A 19,342-nucleotide genomic window follows, 5' to 3' on the forward strand; every position below is an offset into this window, starting at 1 on the left:
TGTTGATAGCAAATTGTTGCTTTGATTGTTTTTACTTTTTCCATTTGGAAGAATTTAGAATTTATGTCGATTGTGGTGCCATCGAGTAGAATTATTTCTCTTTAGAATTGATTAGGAAAAAAGTCAACTCATTGCTGGAAAATTTAATTCACCGGATTAATAAATTTAATTTCTTTTCTTTGGATTAATTGTGATTGATTATTTTTCTTAATTATGGTGAGTATTTGTATTGATTATCCATGTGTGTTTTTGGTAGAAATCAAGTGATTGGCATATGTTTAGTGGTTTTAGAATCTTAGTTAATTTATTTTGGAAATTGTTTCACTTTTTTTTTCTTATTCTCTTTAGGCTGACAAAGGACCAACTTCAACAGTAAAACCTGCAGCCAGTGTCAAAGAAGCTGCTGGAAGTGAAGAGATTGTTACTTGGCGTGCAAAAGAATCATTACCAATCGATAAGGTTGTTGTTCATCCATTGGTTTTACTCTCGGTGGTTGATCATTTTAATCGAATGGGCAAAATTGGTAATCAAAAGAGAGTCGTTGGTATCCTTTTGGGCGCTATGAAGGGTAAAGGTATTCTCGATGTGTCAAACAGTTTTGCAGGTTAGTTGGCTTGTTTTCTTCTAATTTGATGATCATCGTTTATTTTTCTATCATTTTAACGAATTTGTTGTTTTTATTGTTCCTTTTTCAGTACCTTTTGATGAAGATGACAAGGAGAAAAATGTCTGGTTCTTGGATCATGATTATCTAGAAAATATGTATTCCATGTTCAAAAAGGTAAACACTCGAGAACACATTGTTGGTTGGTATCACACTGGACCTAAATTAAATCCAAATGACATTGAGATAAACGATTTGATCAGGAAATATTGTCCAAATTCAGTTTTGGTTATTGTCGATGCTAAACCAAAGGATCTTGGACTTCCAACCGAGGCTTATTTTGCTGTTGAGGAGGTTCATGATGATGGTACACCTACAAGTAAAACTTTTGAACATGTTTCAAGTGAGATAGGAGCAGAAGAGGCTGAAGAAGTGGGTGTCGAGCACCTTTTACGTGATATTAAAGACACCACATTGGGTACATTGTCTCAACGAGTTAACAATCAGCTACTAGGATTGAAAGGATTATACACTCAACTAAACAGTATCAAACAATACCTTGAATTGGTTGTTGAGGATAAACTACCTCGTAATAATGCAATTATTTACCTTTTACAAGACATTTTCAACCTTTTACCTGATACAATGAGTGAGAACTTTGTCAAATCTGTTTACGTAAAAACAAATGATCAAATGTTGGTCGTTTATTTAGCATCTTTGGTTCGATCGGTTATCGCCTTACACAATTTGATCAACAATAAAATTACCAATCGAGATGCCGAGAAAAAGGAAGGTGCAAAGGATAATAAAAACGGAGAAAAACATAAAACAGAAACAACTACAACTACAAAAGAAGAGGATAAATCAACTGATACAAAGAAAAGTGGATAGATCAAAACCCAAAGCTCCCTGCTAATTATATTAAATTGATGTTCTTTATAAAATTCTGATAACATCTCCTTCTTTTCTCATTTTTTTGGTCAATCGTAAATAAATTGGATTACCAATTAATTAGTAATCAAAGTTTATTTATAATTATATTCTTCAATATATTTATACATGGGATCATCTTCACGATCCTTTTGTTCTTATTCTTCAATTCTCTCCTCAGTGGGTTCACAAGAATTCACCAAGTTTTCTTTAATTGAATTATCATTAGAAATTCCAGCAGATCCAACACAATAAGCGTTTTTAAGCGTTCAATAAGTGGTTTTTTGATCAATTGTTGATGAATTGACTGGATCATAATTAACGTAGGTTGATGTTGAGGTTGTGGAAGTGGAAGAAGTTGTAACAGGAGAAGTAGTTGTATTATCAGAAACAAGTTCATCGGTTGTAATATTTTCGTTTGGACCGTAAAGTGTTTTATGACAAAGTGGACAAACATCTTGAACATATAACCATTTACGAAGACAAAGTTCATGGAAATAGTGATTACATCGAGTTATTCGAGCGCTGCTTAATTCTTGGAAATCTTGGAAACAAATGGGACAAATATCGTCAAGATTATCTAATTGCTTTTGAGTTGCTTCTTTCAGGGTATTTATCTTATGAACAGCGGATCTCCTTCTCATGAATGTTTGCCAACCTGTGAAATATAAGATACAAAATAATTAATATTTAAGGAATCTTTTAATTGTCAGCCTAATGATGGAGAAATCAATTAACTAACCAGCTTTAGCTTGTTGCCAAACGTTGAAATAAGCATGTAGACAAACCATTAGAGCTCTGATAGTTCCGCCTGATTCAAAGACAAGTATCCAAGCTCCATTGATGAATATTAATATGCCGAATAGAAAGTCAATAGTATTTCCAGTTGCCCTTATGTAATAAACATAATCATCAAGCTTTTCCCAAACTGTGGTTCGATAAGAGTCAATCATGAATAAAATGTAGATTAAAAGGGTAGTCACAACCTATGGGAAAAAAATGAAGGTAGAAAAAGGTAATTAGCATCAAAGTGATCAACAGGTTCTAACTGTTCATGCTTAATGAGCATAAATCTTTCAACAATGGAAAGTAAATTTCCAGGTGAGTTGAGGATTCTGATTTTACTGTTTTTTTCTTTACCTTTAACATTATTTCTAATTGGAAAAATGTGACTGCCAGTAGCCATGTTGTTAACGGGTTGTATTTCCATAGGAAATGTAGGAAAAATGATGGGAAAATGAGGAGAAATAGACAGACCAACCAGGCTCTTGAATGTTTCCTAAAATTTTGATTCTTTGACGCACTCAGAGACAAGAGGAAGGGGTGAACCAAATTGTGAATAAAATGAAGTGCTGCACTTATCATAAGGCATAGATTTCGGAAGAGGCGAACAAATCTTTTCTCGGGCTCGAGGCCCGTTATCCCAGTTTGGAAGGCTAGAATTAGGAATAAAATTGCTGATACTGTTCCCATACTTGTATCCTCTGGTTCATTCATTTGGAGAAATGATTGAGTGAAAAGACCTAATTGATTGGCGATAGATGATATAATACTTGTCATTCCAAATAGAGCGACTAAAGTTTCACATCCCTTGACAAGTAATTGTTTCATTAATAAAGAGAAGTAATTTAGATCAAATGGAAATTGATTATCTCCAGGTACATAGTAATATTTGTACGCTGTATCAGCAAGCATTAGTACTGCTTGTTCAGTGAAACGAATAATCCAGAATATCGTTAGAACCTAATAGAAAGAGAGAGAGAGAGAGGAAAAAAAGTTTATCATTAAACCATTTTCTTAGATTCTATTAGATTTTTCCTACATACTTGAGGAACTTGAAGTCGAAACCATTGGGTTTGCATTAATGTGTAAGGTCCATAGCTTCTGATTATATTACGACTCCAACGGACATCACGAATTATTGTATTTAAAAGGTATTTAAGTCGATCGATTAAAAATATAAAAAGATATAGAAGTGCTAGAGAAGCACAAACTTCGGGAATCCAAGTGAGTAAGTCTGGAGGTAGACCTGGAATTATACTCAACATTGGAGGCGCAATGAAACATAGACAGATGAATTTACCAGTTACGAATTGGTGACTTTGGGGTATTGCGAAGAAGAAGAGAACTCCCAGAAAGATCTAAGAAAGCGGGTGAGACAGAGAAAAGAAGACATAATTAATATGAGAAATTGAATTAACGATTGAGATTAATAGAGTTGGTTCGTTAGGAAAAAAGCAGTAAAATAAATGAGAGACAAAGATACAACGGGAAAATGTGTAATCACCTGTAACACATAATTACCCAGAAACCTGGGAAGAGCACTTAAGTTTAAGGAAATTAAATCATAAGCTATATGATTATTGTGATTCTTCACATATCTCATGAACTCTTCATTACAAATGTAAGACCAAACGATGAGGCCAATCGAGGAAAGGTAAAGATAAATGGATATCAGTACACTTGTTGACAGGAGAAACATAGAGAAAGAGATGAAAAATCCTGTTTAGAAGAAGCGAAGAAAAAAAAATCAATTAATGATGTGTAATTAGAAAAGGTAGAGAGAAGGACAATTAGATGGAAAAAAATATTAACCATTAATACAGAGAAAAATCCATCCATATGATTGAGTACGATTAATGTAGTAATCTTCGGAATTAAATGTTATACTAGATTCTTTGTCTATTCCATATTCATCAAAAGTTTGATTAAGTGATAAATATACAGGTTCAGAAGGGGTTGTATAAGTGTAAGGAGTATTCAAAATTGAGTCCATGACAAACAAAGGGGGAACTCGAAGTATCAAATCCAAAACTGATACAAAACGACTTCTAGTTGTGTATCCAGTGTTCATCTTGATTGTATGTGTGATTGGCCTGCGACCAATAAACGACAAGAGAAGCAAGTAAAATCACCCAATTAACCAGAAAATCATGGATTATTGTAATTAGTTGCAACACACTAAATGAAGAATGAGATCTGTAGAGTTGAAAAGAGAAATGAAAAGAGAGGAAAAAAAAAGATTAACTTATTTGACAAATATAATTAGATAATTAGAGAGATAATAATGTTATTTTTGAATATCTAACATTTTCTTATGGAAATTTTTACTTTTATGAGATTCTGACGAAATACTAAGTTAATGAGATAAAGGGGGAAAGACGTAATTAACTGATCATTGAAAGGAGGGCCAAAACCGTTGAGATAATATGACAAGTCCTTCACTAGACCTGTTCCACTTGTGATAATATCGCCACGATCCAAATAAGATTGAGTAACACTTTCAACACTTTAAGAATTACTGATAAAACAGCAATTCTAACAAATGATTGAATCAACTTGACCTCAGAAACACAAGGAAATTAAGCCAGAAAAGAAAGTGAACAATCATTCGTTAAAGAGAATGAGAGAAGAAAAAAAAAGGAGAGAACAAAAATCGACGGTTGTGGTTAATTTACCTTTTAACTATTGAGGCTATTTTTTATATAGAATTTCAGTTGAAAAACTGATTCACTTAATTGATCCAAGAGATTGATTATCCGATGGGAAATAAAATTCAAAGATAATACAGATAATCACACTAAAGAAATCACAATTTACTTGGTAAATGAAAGCAGCTGTAGACAAGAAAAATCAATATTCTTTTAAAGGGTTTGATTAACTTGATCTCTACTAATGTGAAGGCTCAAGGAATTCAGAATACTGATCAATTACAAGATGAATTGATTATTAGATGACTATGATTGTGAGAAAAAATAAAAATAAATTCACTTTAATTAATTAATCACAAGAGTTAATCATAGTGAAGGGAAAGAGAAATGAAAACAAATTCGGCTTGCAGCTCTTGAGTCGAACTAGAAAAGATCAGCTCAATGTTCTTGTTTTCAGCTGATGGAATTTCTGGTAAGGCTCAAGATAAGTCCGTAAGCTCAACTTTTCTACTTTCAGCTGACGTTTTTTCGGCTTACGATTCGCGGCTTTTTAGGAAAATGATTTAATTTAATTGATTAGTCGATTAATTCAGCAATCTAAGATTATTTGACGCCTTGTGGGTATAGCGGGTACATGTTAGTCCACATTTAACAATGAAATAAAAGTGATTAGCGAAAGATGTGGCTAATCAGCTGTCGACAGCTAACATTACATTAATTGTGTGATAGTTTGATTGTCTCAGGCCCTCCGGGCCTTCCTTTGTCCATGGTGACCCTTAATAGTGAAAACCTAACCTAACCTAATTTAAACAAACACAATTAATTGAGAAATTCAGTTAACTTCCATATGTAGCTGTAATCGTAAGCCGAAAAAACGTCAGCTGAAAGTAGAAAAGTTGAGCTTACGGACATACAGTCAGACCTCTCATATTTTAACAAAATCGCTCCATCTATTGGATTTTAGGTTTGTCCTCAATCTTTTTCCATTGGAAATTAAATAACACATATTCTCAATAATTTTAGCCAATCAAATCTCTTCATAGACTAGTGACATCTACTGGATTTACCTACCCGTTTTGTTAAAATATGAGACACATGTACATTAATAACTGAACATTTATAACTGAACATGAATAACTGAACATTAACAAATGAAAATTATTGTTTATGAGTATACAAAGAACGAAAAGAAAAGAAAAAATTAATTAATAGCAACGGAAACAATACAAAAATTACATATATAATATGTTTATATTTACTCTATACGGTCAACAACCATGACCGTTCGAAGGCACCACAAGAGGGCGCTTAGTCATGAAGACGACCGTTAGGGTCTGAAAAACTAAATATGAGAGGTCTGACTGTATCTTGAGCCTTACCCAATTATTTACCTTTTACCTGATACAATGAGTGAGAACTTTGTCAAATCTGTTTACGTTAAAACAAATGATCAAATGTTGGTCGTTTATTTAGCATCTTTGGTTCGATCGGTTATCGCCTTAAATGAAAAAAAAAACACGAAAACATAAAACAGAATCAACTACAACCACAAAAGAAGAGGATAAACCAACAAAGGAAATTAAGTGTTAAATTAATTTCAATTAGTTAACTCTGATCATTTGATTAGCAATTTTCTCAACCAAATTTTAACAAATTGATATGTTTGTGAATATGTGACATAATCAATTGAGATAAATTTCCAACTTGCGGATATAACACTAATTGTTTGCATTGGAAGAGGTGAAATTAATTTTTCCAATGTGAATTTTTCTTACTAATTCGTTAACAGTAACAATTGAGAATTAACTTATTTGCCCAACAATTAGTTAGCTCCATTCAAAGAACAGTAAAAAAAGTTTTCTCTCTCTCTCCAAATCTAAGTGGTTGATTATCATCTTAATGATAAATTTTAGATTTAACAATCAATTGAATACTCGAAAATAATCAAGAATGATAAATGTGAAAAAAAGATAAAACTCTCACATTAATTGAATAGAACTTTTTTTTTGATTATCTGCGAATCAAGTCTCGCCATTCTGTACAATTAACTAATTGATTGTCATTCAGATATTTTCACTCTAATGTTACTGAACTGATGGTTATAAGTTTCCCAGAGAAAAAGTTTCTCCAACTAATTTAGTTAATCAATCGTAAATTCAATGGATCCATCGGTCGCTGATGTCGCTTACCTGGGAATCATTGATTACCTTGTTCTTGGTGCTCTATTTATATTTTCCCTTTTAATTGGTGTTTTTTTCGCATGGAAGGACCGGAACAAGGACACTGATGAATTTCTCATGGGTGGACGAAACTTATCCCCATTTCCGGTCATGTTATCGTTAATCGCTTCCTTCCTCTCATCGATAACGGTCCTTGGTTGGCCTGCCGAAGTTTATTACAAAGGTTCACAACTATGGATAACTTTGCTATCTTGTTATACTGAAATTTTCTTGACCAGTGAGATAATTTTACCGATATTTTATAAGCTCAATCTGACCAGTGTTAATCGGGTGAGTCGTTAATCTTAATCCTAATCTGACATTTTGTTTTCACTTCCTACTTATTTGTTACAATAATCAATTGTCTATGTTTGAGATAATTTCAAATATCTTAATCATGATATTATAACTTTTGCCAATCAAATCTTCAAGTTTCTCTGTTGATTGTTGACTGGACAACAATTTAATCTAAAAACAACTAAATTGATTATTTTTTTCATTCGTTCATCTTAAAATATTGGTATTAGTATTTATCGGAGCGATTTGGATCACCAGCATTAAGGATAATTGTTTCAATCATCAGCTGTATTGCGACTGTAAGTAATTAACCATTTATATGAATGAACAATTTAAGTTTATTGCGAGTTTTAATTGTTTAATTTAAAGTTCCCATGGCTTGGTGTTGTCTTGTATGGACCATCACTTGCCCTCGGGGCTGTTACCGGTCTCTCAGTTACTGCAAGTATCTTATTATGTGGAATCATATGCACGATTTATACAAGTTTGGGTGGCCTTAAGGCCGTTATTTGGACGGATGTACTTCAATATATCCTAATGGTTTTGGGTATCGTTGTGGTTATAATCAAGGTGAGAATCAATTAAAATCTTAAGAGATTAAATCATCTCTGATTGCCTGAGATTTTTAAAAGGTTACATTTTATACATTAATTGTTGTCAATACATTGAGATTAACGATGAGATTTTTTTCCTTCATTTGATTAAGACAATTATCTAATTGTCAAGCAAGTCCATAGTTAACTGACTTGATGTCAGCAAGTAATTGAGATAATCTGATTGATCAATGCTGTAATCAAGTGCAATCAGTTAATTGGTGTTTCATTTAATTTGCGGAATATTTTTAACACTCGATAAGATAATCATGATTGATTAGACAATTTAACTTATGTATTAATAATTTCAAGGGGACAATCGATGTCGGTGGAGTGTCAGAAGTTTGGAGAAAAGCCGATCTTGGTGGACGATTACGATTATTTGAGTAAGTTCAATTTCTCACAGAATTTTTCTTATATTTTCCTTTACTGTATAATCGCCTTAACTAAATTTAATCCAGTTCCAAGATTGATTTTCACAATTCACATAATCAATGGGTTGTTCTGGTTGGTACAACATTAGTTTGGACTGCTGGCCTTTCGACAAGTCAAACTTTACTCCAACGGACTTTGAGTATGCCAACATTGAAAAAGGCTAAAATGTAATGATAATTAGAAAATTTTCTCTTCTATTAAATTAATTGTTATCCATTTTATTTCTATTTCAAGGGTCGTTTATTTGGCTTTACCTGGTTTCCAATCGATGCAAATTCTTGTGACAACTTTGGGTCTTGTGGCTTTTGCTTATTATTACGATTGTGATCCACTTCGTACAAACAAAATTCAAGCTTCAGATCAGTTGATTCCCTATTTTGTGGCCGATCTATTCTCATCACGATATCCTGGTATTCCAGGTCTTTTTGTGGCCTGTGTTTTCAGTTCAACCCTATCAACATTGTCTTCGGCTTTTAATGCGATCGCTGCAATCATATGGGACGATTGGTTACAAAGTTGCTTCCCAAAGGCTTCATCAACAACCCAGGTCATGATAACCAAGATAATTGCCGCTCTTTCGGGTATATTGTGTATTGGTGTCGCTTTCGTGGCAAGTCAAGCGGGTACACTTTTCGAGGCCTCATATTCCCTAAGTGGATCACCATTGGGACCTGCGTTCGCTGTTTTCATCCTTGGTATCTTTACAACCTTTTGCAATGGACCTGGAATGATAATCGGCTACATAATTGGTCAGATCAGTTGTGTCTGGATTGTAATCGGCGGTCTTATCATTAAACGTCCTCACCTTGTATTAGAAGTTACAACTGAAGGTTGTCCAGCCAATATGACAATAGATAATCCTGGTTTACCATTATCGCAACTTCATGATTACATTATTCCTGAATATGTACCTGAAGGATTATCAAAAATTTACCATGTTTCTCATTTCATTATACCAACAATTGGTTTTCTCATTACATTGGTAACTGGAATCATTTTTAGTCTACTTACTGGTTCTAATAAAGGGAAATGTGTTAATCGTGATCTGGTATTACCTTGTCTTTGGAAATATTGTTGTCCATTAACTGACCATCGAAAGTGTAACCAATCGAATAAAAAGAGACAATCAATGACCAATCGAAAAGTGAGCGAAAAAATGACCGAATGTATCCCATTGAAATCCTGAGATTTTCACTGATTCTATCAATTGTATCATCTTTAAATATGTATTAACCAATTTCTTAATACCACAATAATTAACCTTTCGAATATCAAATGTCCAATTCATTATAAATATCGAATCTTTTCATTTAACGATCCAAATGTCCAGAGTAGTTTATATATGGATTATCTCTCATCGAACGTGTTTTCGAACGATAATAAGCAAAATCAAGATCTAAAGTTCGAAAGTATTCATCAGTCTCATCTCTCTCATCTTTGGATAATTATCTACAATCAATTTTAAAAAAAGAAATACTAATTAACTGTGGGATTAGAAATTAAAAAGACCAACAAAAAAATGGGTAAGACGATACAAGTGTTTGTCAGCTCAACATTTTCGGAAGACCCAAAGGGCCTGAGACAATCAAACTGAAGTTCGGTTACCGAACCTCTAAGCCGAAAAAAAATTTAGCTGAAAATCGAAACTCGAAATAACCAAAAAATCAAAAGAAAAGAGAACAACCAAAGCGCCACCGCTTAGAGCCAAAAGTAACTAATCGAATTCTAAATTCAAAAAATTCTCATTTTTTGTTTATCATTTTGTTAATTGTTTTTAATTGTGATTAGATTAATTGTAATGTTTTCTCATTACATGTAGTTTGTGTGTTAGAATAAGAGATCAGAAAATCGATAAATTTCTTGTGATTGGAAACAATTGAATTTCTGTTGACCATCAACAAAGGAAATTAACTTATGAAAATGATCAATTTTTAGAATAAACAAAATTAATTCTGATCAAAATGAGAATTAACATCAATTAACCAAAGACCATCCGGATATTAATTGTGGATCAAATTTAAATAGATTGTGACACTTACACACTGGAAATTAATTTCCAACCAGCGGATGTAAAAACTAATTGTTTGGGTAAATTAATTGTTCCTCTGGATTTTTTTTTATAAATATTCTTTTCTCTTCACTTTTAATAGAACAAATTAACACACTTGATTACTCAATAGTTAGTTTCCTTCATCATCAAGAACAAGAAAAAGAACAAAAAGAGAATAGAAAAAGACAGAAGATAAAAAAAAGAAAGAAGAAAAAAAATCTCACTTTCTTTATCTTCTCTTTCGAAAATCTTTTTTTTCTATTCTATTTAACAAGAAACAGTTTCTCTCTCCTTCTCTTTGTGTAACAACAAATTATTCACTTTTTGACAATCATGGTTTGTTTTTCTTTCTCTAGTTAACATTTTTCTCTCTTCTTTTCCTATCTGTTGATTGTGACCATTTATTAGGATTACTAATTATGTCCATCAATCAGTTGTCATCATCTTAATCATCAGTGATTATGTTTTATTGATTATCATCATTTAATCAACACTAACCAGTGAACATTTTATATTCTCATTTGCCTGATCAATTTCTTTCCTTTGTTTTCATGCTGAACTTTTCTTCATCTCTTTTCTTCTTTGTGTATCTACCTCATTGGCTTTAATCACCTTCATCTTCATCACCACCAGAAAATTTACCAAGTGAATGTTATTTTATTTCCGTTGGAGAAAAAAAGACAAACAATCAAAAAAAAACCTTAAAATCGATTTAAAAAAATCATCAATCCATTCGTGAGCTTTTTTGTTCTCTCTCGATTAAATCATGGTCAACATACCCCCAGTTCTAGAAGTAACCGATAATCTGACCATCACAAGTAATCAAGAATCATCATCAACTGTTGCTGTCGATGGTAAGAACAAAGCAACAATCAAATCAGATGAAAATAGTTTAGATTGTGACTCTGGTGTTGTCATTAACAATATTATCATTGGTGATGGTCAACAAATATCTTCATTTCCTATTACCAGCCCACCTCATCTCAATCTACCTGCTACCTCTTTCTGGACACCAGGTTTATCTCCCGTTGATGATGATATAGTTAATTATGGTTCTTGTGATATGAATAATTCAGTCAACAGAGATGAAGTTGATCAAATTAAGCAAACATTTCTTAATGGAGGTTCCAATGTAAGTTGTCATTCTGATTGATTTTTTTTTCCTCATTCATGATTACTTCTGATCAAACGGGTTCTAATCACATGAATAAATTATTTTCCTCCCACAGAAACTCAACAAAGATATTGAATCTTTATGTACTGGTCAAAGTAATTACTATCCTGTTGATAGAAATAATTCCAAAATTAGGTAATGAAAACACAAAATTTCCTCTAGAACTTTTTTTTCATTCTTCTAATCTTAATTATAATCTCAAATTTCTGTTTATATCCACAATTTAGATGGTGGAAACACCCTAAATTCAAGGAAAATTGGAAAATATTTTTCGCTGCCTTTGGTCTTCTTGTTGTTGGTATTGGACTTATTACCATGGGGATTGTGGTCAGTGTGCTACCTGATGTCGATTTTCAAAGTTACGTTTTCTTCATCGCTGGGACCATTTGCTTCATTCCTGGAGGTAATCATCATCTTCACCCCAACTACCTGATTTTAACAATAAGACTAACATGATTAACATAACATGTGATCACTTACAATTAACCATCAATCAAGGAAATTGATACATTATTAGATTATCAATGATTCACATTGATAATTCAAGACTATGATTGATAATTTGAGGTTGTATCAGTTGATAAAACCTTTTAGCTATCAATACATTATTTACACAGTGTATAGTTATTTATAATGTACCTGTAAATTATAATAATAGTGTTAATTTATTAATTATTTAGATCGCAAATCAATATCCAATGATATATTTTTTTTATAGATCTCATAGATTTAAGATATCAAGTTAATCAATTCAGGGGAAAATGGTTATAACAATCATATTCATATGATTGATTTGATTGATCATCTTGAAGAAATCAAAGTTATCTACTTGATTACAGTTATGATTGTTATCAAATCATATTGTTGTTGTTATTGTAACTATTAATTTGTTTATGATTATTTACTCTTGTGATGAATTAGGTTTACACATACAGATATTAGTTAAAAGCAATTGATTTAATCACCAAGTTACCATTTAGTCAATTTTTAGCAATCTTTTTTAGTAAATGTGATTAAAATTATCAGTATTGTAACAATTGTAATGAATTGAAAGCAATTAATCAGGGTAAATGATCATGAACTCACATGACACAAGTTCAATGATGTTGATTGAATATTTCTAATTATATATTAATGATTAGCAACCAAATCAGTTAAATGTAAATGCAAACTATGTTTACTTGTTTACTTTAAATCATCATTGATTGATGTAACTTTTTTATTTTTCCTGCTTCTTTCACCAAACAATCAATTTCCCATTTAACAGTCTCAGTTGATTTGATTGAAAATCAAATATTTATCAACAATCAAATGTTTACAATCTGAATGGTTCATGATGATAGGATGAAATGAAGGAAAAGATTTAACCGATTAAATTTTAATATAACAATTAAGTAAACACACAATTAATTTTATCATCAAATTAATTAACACATTAATTAATACTCAATCAATTCTCATCAAAATTTATTGATTTTATGCTTTAAATTGTCAATTGTTTTTCTTGATCATTAGCTAATTACCTTTAGTCTTTAATTGTTGGCAATAAAAAAAAACTTCCTGTCGGTTCAAAGTTTTGCTATGAAAACTTTATTACCACAATTGTTGTTTATCAAAATAAGTTAATTGTTATCACACAATAATAATAACAATTAACTTAAATATGGTAAAACTCAAAACTCGAACTCGGATTTTCCCTTCCGAAACAATTCACTAATCCTTTACAATTTAAAACCTTCTCTACTATTAAGTCTTAAGTTATTTGCCACTCATGCAATTTAAATATTTTTTTTCGTATATAAAATGTTTACCATCATCAACCTATGCCAATTAACTAATTAGCTAACAAATAATTGTCCCAACAATCATTTGATGTTTGTCTTTTTAATAAGTTCACTGATTAGTTTTTAATTTTTTGAACTAAATTGCAATTTCTATGACTTATCAATACAAAATACTGATAGAAAATAACAATTTACCTTCGATATGATTAGTAATTAGTTGTCGTATAAATAGTAATTAGATTACATCAATTGATTACAAGCAACCTAAATTAATGAATAATAATATCAAATTGTTGAGTTAAATTGCCAAGTTTTGTCTCTCTCTCTCTCCCAACCACTAATCTCAATACTCTGGTTGGATTTTTCAACAATTATTTCAAGGACTAATTATAATTTACTAGGCCAATTGAAGCAAACTAACAGTTTCAACAATCTTAATTCACTTTGATTACAATTTTCTTGGATCATATTCAATTGTTGGATGTCATCTTCTTCCTCATTTTGATACATTATAAAATTAAATATAATCAACTTTTCCCACCGTCTAACAATTTAATAAAAACATTTTCACCCTAAATTCTAAACAATTTACTAATTATGCTGCATTTTCTTTCTATTTCTAGCTTACCACGTTGTCTATTTGTATTTTGCATTAAGTGGACGAAAAGGATACGATTTCCACCAATTGCCTTTATTTAATTGATAACAATTAAGATGATACACCTTGAAGATATATACAACCTCATGTGCCATTAATTGGATAAATCAACTCTTTCTTCCCAAAGATACACCTAAAGAAAGAGACAATTACTTGATTACTTATACATATATTTTTAATTAGTTAATCATCTTAATTGTTGACATCTTAAGCACGACGAAAACCTTTAACATCGCAAAACTAATTAGACCAATGTTGAAGAATCGAAAACTTTTTATTCACCTCAATCACAATCAAATCAACTTTCATCATTCTCACTTTCTTTTATTCAAACCTTTCTCCATCTCTTTCCAAGCAAATAAGATTAATTGTTGATAGTTGATAGCAGAAAAATTGATCTTGTAGTTGAAAACAATTTATTTTAATTGCTTATGCTCATGTTTATTTAATAATTGGTTGTAAACTCTTTTACCTTTCATCTTTTTTATACTGAACAAAATATCAACTTATCAACTTTGTTTCATTTTAACATTTTCCCCACCATCATGATGAAGATTACACACAATCAACCCTTGATTTTACAATCATCTTAATCACCAAATCAAATAACCAACATTGTGATCACACCGACATCACCCATAGACTTTGTATTCACCATGTTATATATTTACTACACATGAAAATCCCTGAACTTGTCAAAGAATGAATCTCATCATCATCTTTTTTTGCTCTTTCTAATCTAATCTTGTTTTCACTTTTCTTTTTGTTGTAACATTGTAATTCAACAGTCTCTTGTATCCATCATTTAATTGTATCTTTTATCATCATCATCACATGTAGTCCACACCCAAGGAAGATGAAGACAAGAAGGAGGAGGAGACAAAAAGTTATTCTCACCCAAACATTTGAATTGCTCGGAACATTTCATTCATTAATCTAATCAATGGCTAAGATGATTTTTTTTTGGAAACAATTGAATGAACAAGATGATTTTCAATGTTAAATCAATTTGATTATAATAAGTGAACCGAAACGATAATGATGATTATATGATAAACTATTGTGATGTAAAAGTTTCACTGAATTAAGATGAGAGAGAGGACCGGAAGGGAGGAGTATTTATTGTGATTAATATTTAATCATCAAATTTTGTTAATCATGATGATTTAATGTCTCTCTCTCTCTCTCCTTTTAATTCATTTAATTTGTCATTGAATTTACTCTCTCTTATTATCAAGTTAAAGGGAAACAATTTGATCTTTTTTTTTAATTCTTCTCTTAATTGTATCTCATTACCATGATTGTAAAGGTCAGTTCAATTACGATTAACTAACTAAATTTTAAACTTGTTAACCAATTAAAATAATCAACAAATTATATGTTGATTACTTTAAGTGGATAAACTTGTCCTAATCAAAAAGATAGTTATTAATTGAGAATTAATTAACTTGATTATAACCCGAGAAACAATTTATGGAATCCTTTTAAATGGTTAATTTAAATTGTTCATCTCATGTGTTAACAAGTTAATTTAGTTCAAGATAATCAAAGTTAATCAAACTTAATCCTTTCATATTTCAAGTGTATTTACTCATAAACGGAATCATTACACTTAACTAATTAAGCTCAAAGTTCAACGAGCTTATTCAGATAACAATTAAGATTAAATTTCCAATAACAATGAATTTTAATCACTGAATTACTAATCAATTGATTTCCTTTAATTAGAACTTCTAATTAAGTGTTTTATATACAGCGACATCTTGATGAGAAAAAGTAAACGAGCGATCTTTTAGAAATTTTTTTTCTTGTTAATTGTTAACAATTAAATCAAAAACTATAGAAAGATAATGAATTGAATCAGTTGATTTGTTTATGTTGAGGTTTTATTACTTTTAATCATTACGTTTTGTTTTTTTTGTACTTGTTGATTAAATATTATCAGAGCGATTGATCAAACTAAATGATTAACTTTGTAGTAATTAAATTGATTTACCATCAATGTAATTACTATTATTTGAACAGGTTAATTGCTGACAATTAAATGATTTAGTTTTGTTTGAATTTTTTTTCGTGCTGTTGAACCAATTAATTATCGGATGGATTTTAATTGTTGAAGGATTGAAAAACTAACTGATTGATTTTTGCATCAATGTCAACTGTTGATACTTGTACTGAATGGTGATTAACAATTTGATGATTGAAACAATTAACCTTGATTATTAACTCTGTTTCTTGTTCGTCTTTGATTGTTATTAGTTAAAGTGTAACGATCTTTACTTTCATGAGATTCCGGATTAACTGATTGCTGTAAACCACCATTGGGATTGTTTGAAGGTTTAACTATTTGTCGGCGGCGGGAAAAGTTTCCACCATTTTCCAGAGCTGATGGAATGAACCGAGAAAACAGTCCAGTACCAAAAAGACCACTGCCTCTAAACCCGCCAGCGGGTTGTTCCTCAATTTCCACAACAACAAGTCCATTTGGACGGACATAACGTCGACGGACAACCCGCCTTGAAGCGGACGAAGACAAAGTCGCCGTTGAACCGAATCGATTGAACAATACTGGCCCATTGGGATCCTCAAGTATTCCAGGGTCAGGATAATCTGGTCCACCACCGCCTGGAATACCACCGCCACCAGGAATAAGCGGTGGTCCACAAAGACAACACTCTGAACATGGACAACAACCACCACCACCTCCCATCCCACCGGTGAACAAACTAAATCCTTTATTGAAAATGGACTGCTTAAGGTAAGGCTTAGTTCTGGCTTGTAAAGAATCAGAATCCTCTGGAGATGAAGATGAAGATGTTTGTCTATCTGATTGTTGACTTAAAGTGTCATTAAAAGATGAAGACAATGAATGAATTAAACATAAAACCAAAGGAACAATAAAAGTTAACTTGTAGTAATACATATTGATTAACATGGAAAAGTTTTCTTTAACTGAATATAATCATCATGTTCACCATAAGTAATCATTTCAAATGAATTGTCACCCAAGTGTCAGGGTAAAGATAACACTCTGATTATCATAAAAATGACAATTTAGGAAAAAAAAAATTTTGTTCAACCTTTTGTCCTGAACTGAAAAACACCAACATTAACTTTTCTCCCATGATATTAGCATCATTAGAACCTCAATTAAGGTCTAACACGTGTAATTGAACGGATAATAAACTAATTAATATTCGGAGTGGATTATAACTGTCAAATTGTCACCAATTGTGATCCATCAGTAATTGTTACCAATCCATTTCTCTTTGTATCAATTTCCTCTTGTGGTGAACCATAATAATAGAAGACAATTTCCTGGATAAAAAAAGAAGAGAAAAGAATTACAATTATAATTAATCATCGAATAATAGAATTACCATATATATTTGTAATCGAAAGTAATTACAAGCTAATTAAATCATTGATCGTTACAATCAACTAACCTGATTAACACGAGATCATTTGGTAATCACATTCAACTGAACTTTATTTATCTCTCACTTTCTTTCACTAAATCAATTCTCATTTAAAGTAAACAATTAACTTTCCAAATTAACTGAGATAATTTTCTCTTCTTTTCTCAACTTTTAATTAAATCATTTAATCGTTAATTGTCTTAAATTAATTGTGAATAAAAAAATTCATCCATCATTAGTTACTTGTTTATCCAATAGATGGCGCAGGTTAACTGATTAACTTTCGAGTTGAAAATGAATCAAAGTTAATTCAATTGTAATAGAAAAGTAATCAAGATAATGGTTAGATAATTAAGATAATAATCATAAAGGGAATTAATGAAATCTTAAAGATGAAAACAAAGCTAATCAAGAGAAAAGTATTAGATGATTATTATGGTAATTAAAGTGAATGAAATAAAAGTATTTGTAACAATTTGTTTCTCTACAATTGTAACTTCAATAGATTTCTGTTAATTGTAATCAAATTTAATTTCTCATTAATTTAATTAACTATAACAATCAAAGTGAATATTGATTAGATAGTTGGATATGTTGGTATCTGGAAAAATTATCATCGTTATTATTATTGTCACAACGAAACAATGTAACCAGGAAAATAAGTCCAAGCAATTAAATTAATCATTAATCACTTTAATGTGAATAATTTATTTACAGTTTATTATGGTGAAAGTGAAGCAAATTAAATAAATTATCATTTAATGAAAATTTTCAGGAGGGGGGAAATGCTCACAATTAATCATTGGATAAATTGTTAACCACCATCAGAACAACAATTAGATTGATTAATATGATGACAGTTAAAGGAACCAGAAAAAAAAGTTGTTACCTTTTTTGATTCATTGATTAATCAAATTGTCTACAATTGAATTGACTATATTTATATAAACAATTGATTTAAGTTTATCTATCAATAGTGAATCAATATTGATTGTCAATCATTAAATTAATTCAGTTAATCAGTCGCATTGATAATGTAAATTCAATAATATCTCAAGTTAATTTGTCACGTTGAAAGTTTAATAATAACAAATGCAAATGTAAGTTAAATTGTTACTTCAACTATCATCATTAAGGAGCATCAACCTCATCCATTTAATTTGATCCTTTCAAATTTATCACAAACTTCCGGTCACTGTTAATGTCCAAGTAGCTTTCTGTGTTAACCGGAAAAAGAAAACTTGATTCATGATTATTATCATGATCAACAGAAATCAATGATTTGATTACAAATGACCAGTAAAGTTAGTTGGATAAAACAAATTGTCCACTTTCAAGTGATTTAAACATTGACCAGAAAGGATTGAGTATATTTGATGATGATGATGATCTCATCATCATGTTAACTAAGTCAAATAATATAAACTTCATGATACTTGAATATCTGAGTATTTGAATCAAGATTGATTCAGATAATGATTTTGAAATTTTCCAAAAATTTTCAACTTCCTATCGGCCAAACTTATCAATACCATCATCATGATCATCATTATTAACCAGAACCATTCAGATGATCATCATCATCTTTAACATCTTCACCATGACGGTGAAAAATTCTGAATGGTAATTCATGAGAAAATTGTGAGAAGAAAAAAAAATAGAATAGAAAAATCTTCCAAATTTACTCAAAGACCTTTTAACTTAGTCTATGTGTAGTATTATCATCGCAGGATTTATGGTTTAACACT

General features: G+C 30.9%; 5 protein-coding genes across 7 annotated transcripts; 3 read left to right on the plus strand and 2 right to left on the minus strand.

Moving 5' to 3' along the window:
• Nucleotides 1–66: 66 nt before the first annotated feature.
• LOC128393909 (26S proteasome non-ATPase regulatory subunit 7-like) lies at nucleotides 67–1,615 on the plus strand. The gene is made up of 3 exons (XM_053354139.1): nucleotides 67–216; nucleotides 349–604; nucleotides 696–1,615. The coding sequence occupies exons 1-3, from the start codon at nucleotides 214–216 to the stop codon at nucleotides 1,493–1,495; spliced, it is 1,059 nt and encodes a 352-aa protein (XP_053210114.1). The 5' UTR covers nucleotides 67–213; the 3' UTR covers nucleotides 1,496–1,615.
• Nucleotides 1,612–5,366, minus strand: LOC128393907 (protein TRC8 homolog). Of its 3 annotated transcripts, none has more exons than XM_053354134.1 (7): nucleotides 4,993–5,366; nucleotides 4,130–4,513; nucleotides 3,822–4,036; nucleotides 3,361–3,675; nucleotides 2,675–3,277; nucleotides 2,277–2,520; nucleotides 1,612–2,192 (listed from the first exon to the last, which is right to left on the minus strand). In XM_053354134.1, exons 2-7 carry the CDS (start codon nucleotides 4,386–4,388, stop codon nucleotides 1,804–1,806), a joined length of 2,025 nt encoding a protein of 674 aa, XP_053210109.1. In that variant the 5' UTR covers nucleotides 4,389–4,513; nucleotides 4,993–5,366; the 3' UTR covers nucleotides 1,612–1,803. The 3 variants fall into 3 exon arrangements, with proteins under 3 accessions (XP_053210109.1, XP_053210112.1, XP_053210110.1); XM_053354137.1 differs by lacking the exon at nucleotides 4,993–5,366 and adding an exon at nucleotides 4,646–4,897; XM_053354135.1 differs by lacking the exon at nucleotides 4,993–5,366 and adding an exon at nucleotides 4,624–4,897.
• Nucleotides 5,367–6,923: 1,557 nt separating this feature from the next.
• LOC128393908 (sodium-coupled monocarboxylate transporter 2-like) lies at nucleotides 6,924–9,785 on the plus strand. The gene is made up of 6 exons (XM_053354138.1): nucleotides 6,924–7,475; nucleotides 7,712–7,780; nucleotides 7,851–8,051; nucleotides 8,387–8,460; nucleotides 8,536–8,676; nucleotides 8,744–9,785. The coding sequence occupies exons 1-6, from the start codon at nucleotides 7,125–7,127 to the stop codon at nucleotides 9,693–9,695; spliced, it is 1,788 nt and encodes a 595-aa protein (XP_053210113.1). The 5' UTR covers nucleotides 6,924–7,124; the 3' UTR covers nucleotides 9,696–9,785.
• Nucleotides 9,786–10,751: 966 nt separating this feature from the next.
• Nucleotides 10,752–15,595, plus strand: LOC128393913 (transmembrane protein 134-like). The gene is made up of 4 exons (XM_053354143.1): nucleotides 10,752–11,691; nucleotides 11,789–11,868; nucleotides 11,961–12,136; nucleotides 14,141–15,595. Exons 1-4 carry the CDS (start codon nucleotides 11,326–11,328, stop codon nucleotides 14,218–14,220), a joined length of 702 nt encoding a protein of 233 aa, XP_053210118.1. The 5' UTR covers nucleotides 10,752–11,325; the 3' UTR covers nucleotides 14,221–15,595.
• A 209-nt stretch (nucleotides 15,596–15,804) lies between these two features.
• Nucleotides 15,805–18,262, minus strand: LOC128393912 (uncharacterized). The gene is made up of 2 exons (XM_053354142.1): nucleotides 17,622–18,262; nucleotides 15,805–17,493 (listed from the first exon to the last, which is right to left on the minus strand). Exon 2 carries the CDS (start codon nucleotides 17,108–17,110, stop codon nucleotides 16,385–16,387), a length of 726 nt encoding a protein of 241 aa, XP_053210117.1. The 5' UTR covers nucleotides 17,111–17,493; nucleotides 17,622–18,262; the 3' UTR covers nucleotides 15,805–16,384.
• Nucleotides 18,263–19,342: the final 1,080 nt, after the last annotated feature.

This window comes from Panonychus citri, unplaced genomic scaffold (assembly GCF_014898815.1).
Source record: "Panonychus citri isolate SS breed McGregor unplaced genomic scaffold, ASM1489881v1 Contig00139, whole genome shotgun sequence".
Lineage (NCBI taxonomy): Eukaryota > Metazoa > Arthropoda > Arachnida > Trombidiformes > Tetranychidae > Panonychus > Panonychus citri.

Bases quoted from the DNA above. Each gene is read 5' to 3' on its own strand.
- LOC128393912 (XM_053354142.1), bottom strand. From the start codon at position 17,110: ATGTTAATCAATATGTATTACTACAAGTTAACTTTTATTGTTCCTTTG.
- LOC128393907 (XM_053354134.1), bottom strand. From the start codon at position 4,388: ATGAACACTGGATACACAACTAGAAGTCGTTTTGTATCAGTTTTGGAT. The intron at 3,676-3,821 runs GTGATTACACAT...CCGCTTTCTTAG, and splicing joins TGGGTAATTATGTGTTACAG to ATCTTTCTGGGAGTTCTCTT. The intron at 2,193-2,276 runs GTTAGTTAATTG...TATATTTCACAG, and splicing joins TTGGCAACAAGCTAAAGCTG to GTTGGCAAACATTCATGAGA.
- LOC128393909 (XM_053354139.1), top strand. The intron at 605-695 runs GTTAGTTGGCTT...TTCCTTTTTCAG, and splicing joins TGTGTCAAACAGTTTTGCAG to TACCTTTTGATGAAGATGAC.
- LOC128393908 (XM_053354138.1), top strand. From the start codon at position 7,125: ATGGATCCATCGGTCGCTGATGTCGCTTACCTGGGAATCATTGATTAC. The intron at 7,476-7,711 runs GTGAGTCGTTAA...TATTGGTATTAG, and splicing joins ATCTGACCAGTGTTAATCGG to TATTTATCGGAGCGATTTGG. The intron at 8,461-8,535 runs GTAAGTTCAATT...AATTTAATCCAG, and splicing joins GGACGATTACGATTATTTGA to TTCCAAGATTGATTTTCACA.
- LOC128393913 (XM_053354143.1), top strand. From the start codon at position 11,326: ATGGTCAACATACCCCCAGTTCTAGAAGTAACCGATAATCTGACCATC. The intron at 11,692-11,788 runs GTAAGTTGTCAT...TTCCTCCCACAG, and splicing joins TTCTTAATGGAGGTTCCAAT to AAACTCAACAAAGATATTGA. The intron at 12,137-14,140 runs GTAATCATCATC...TTCTATTTCTAG, and splicing joins CATTTGCTTCATTCCTGGAG to CTTACCACGTTGTCTATTTG.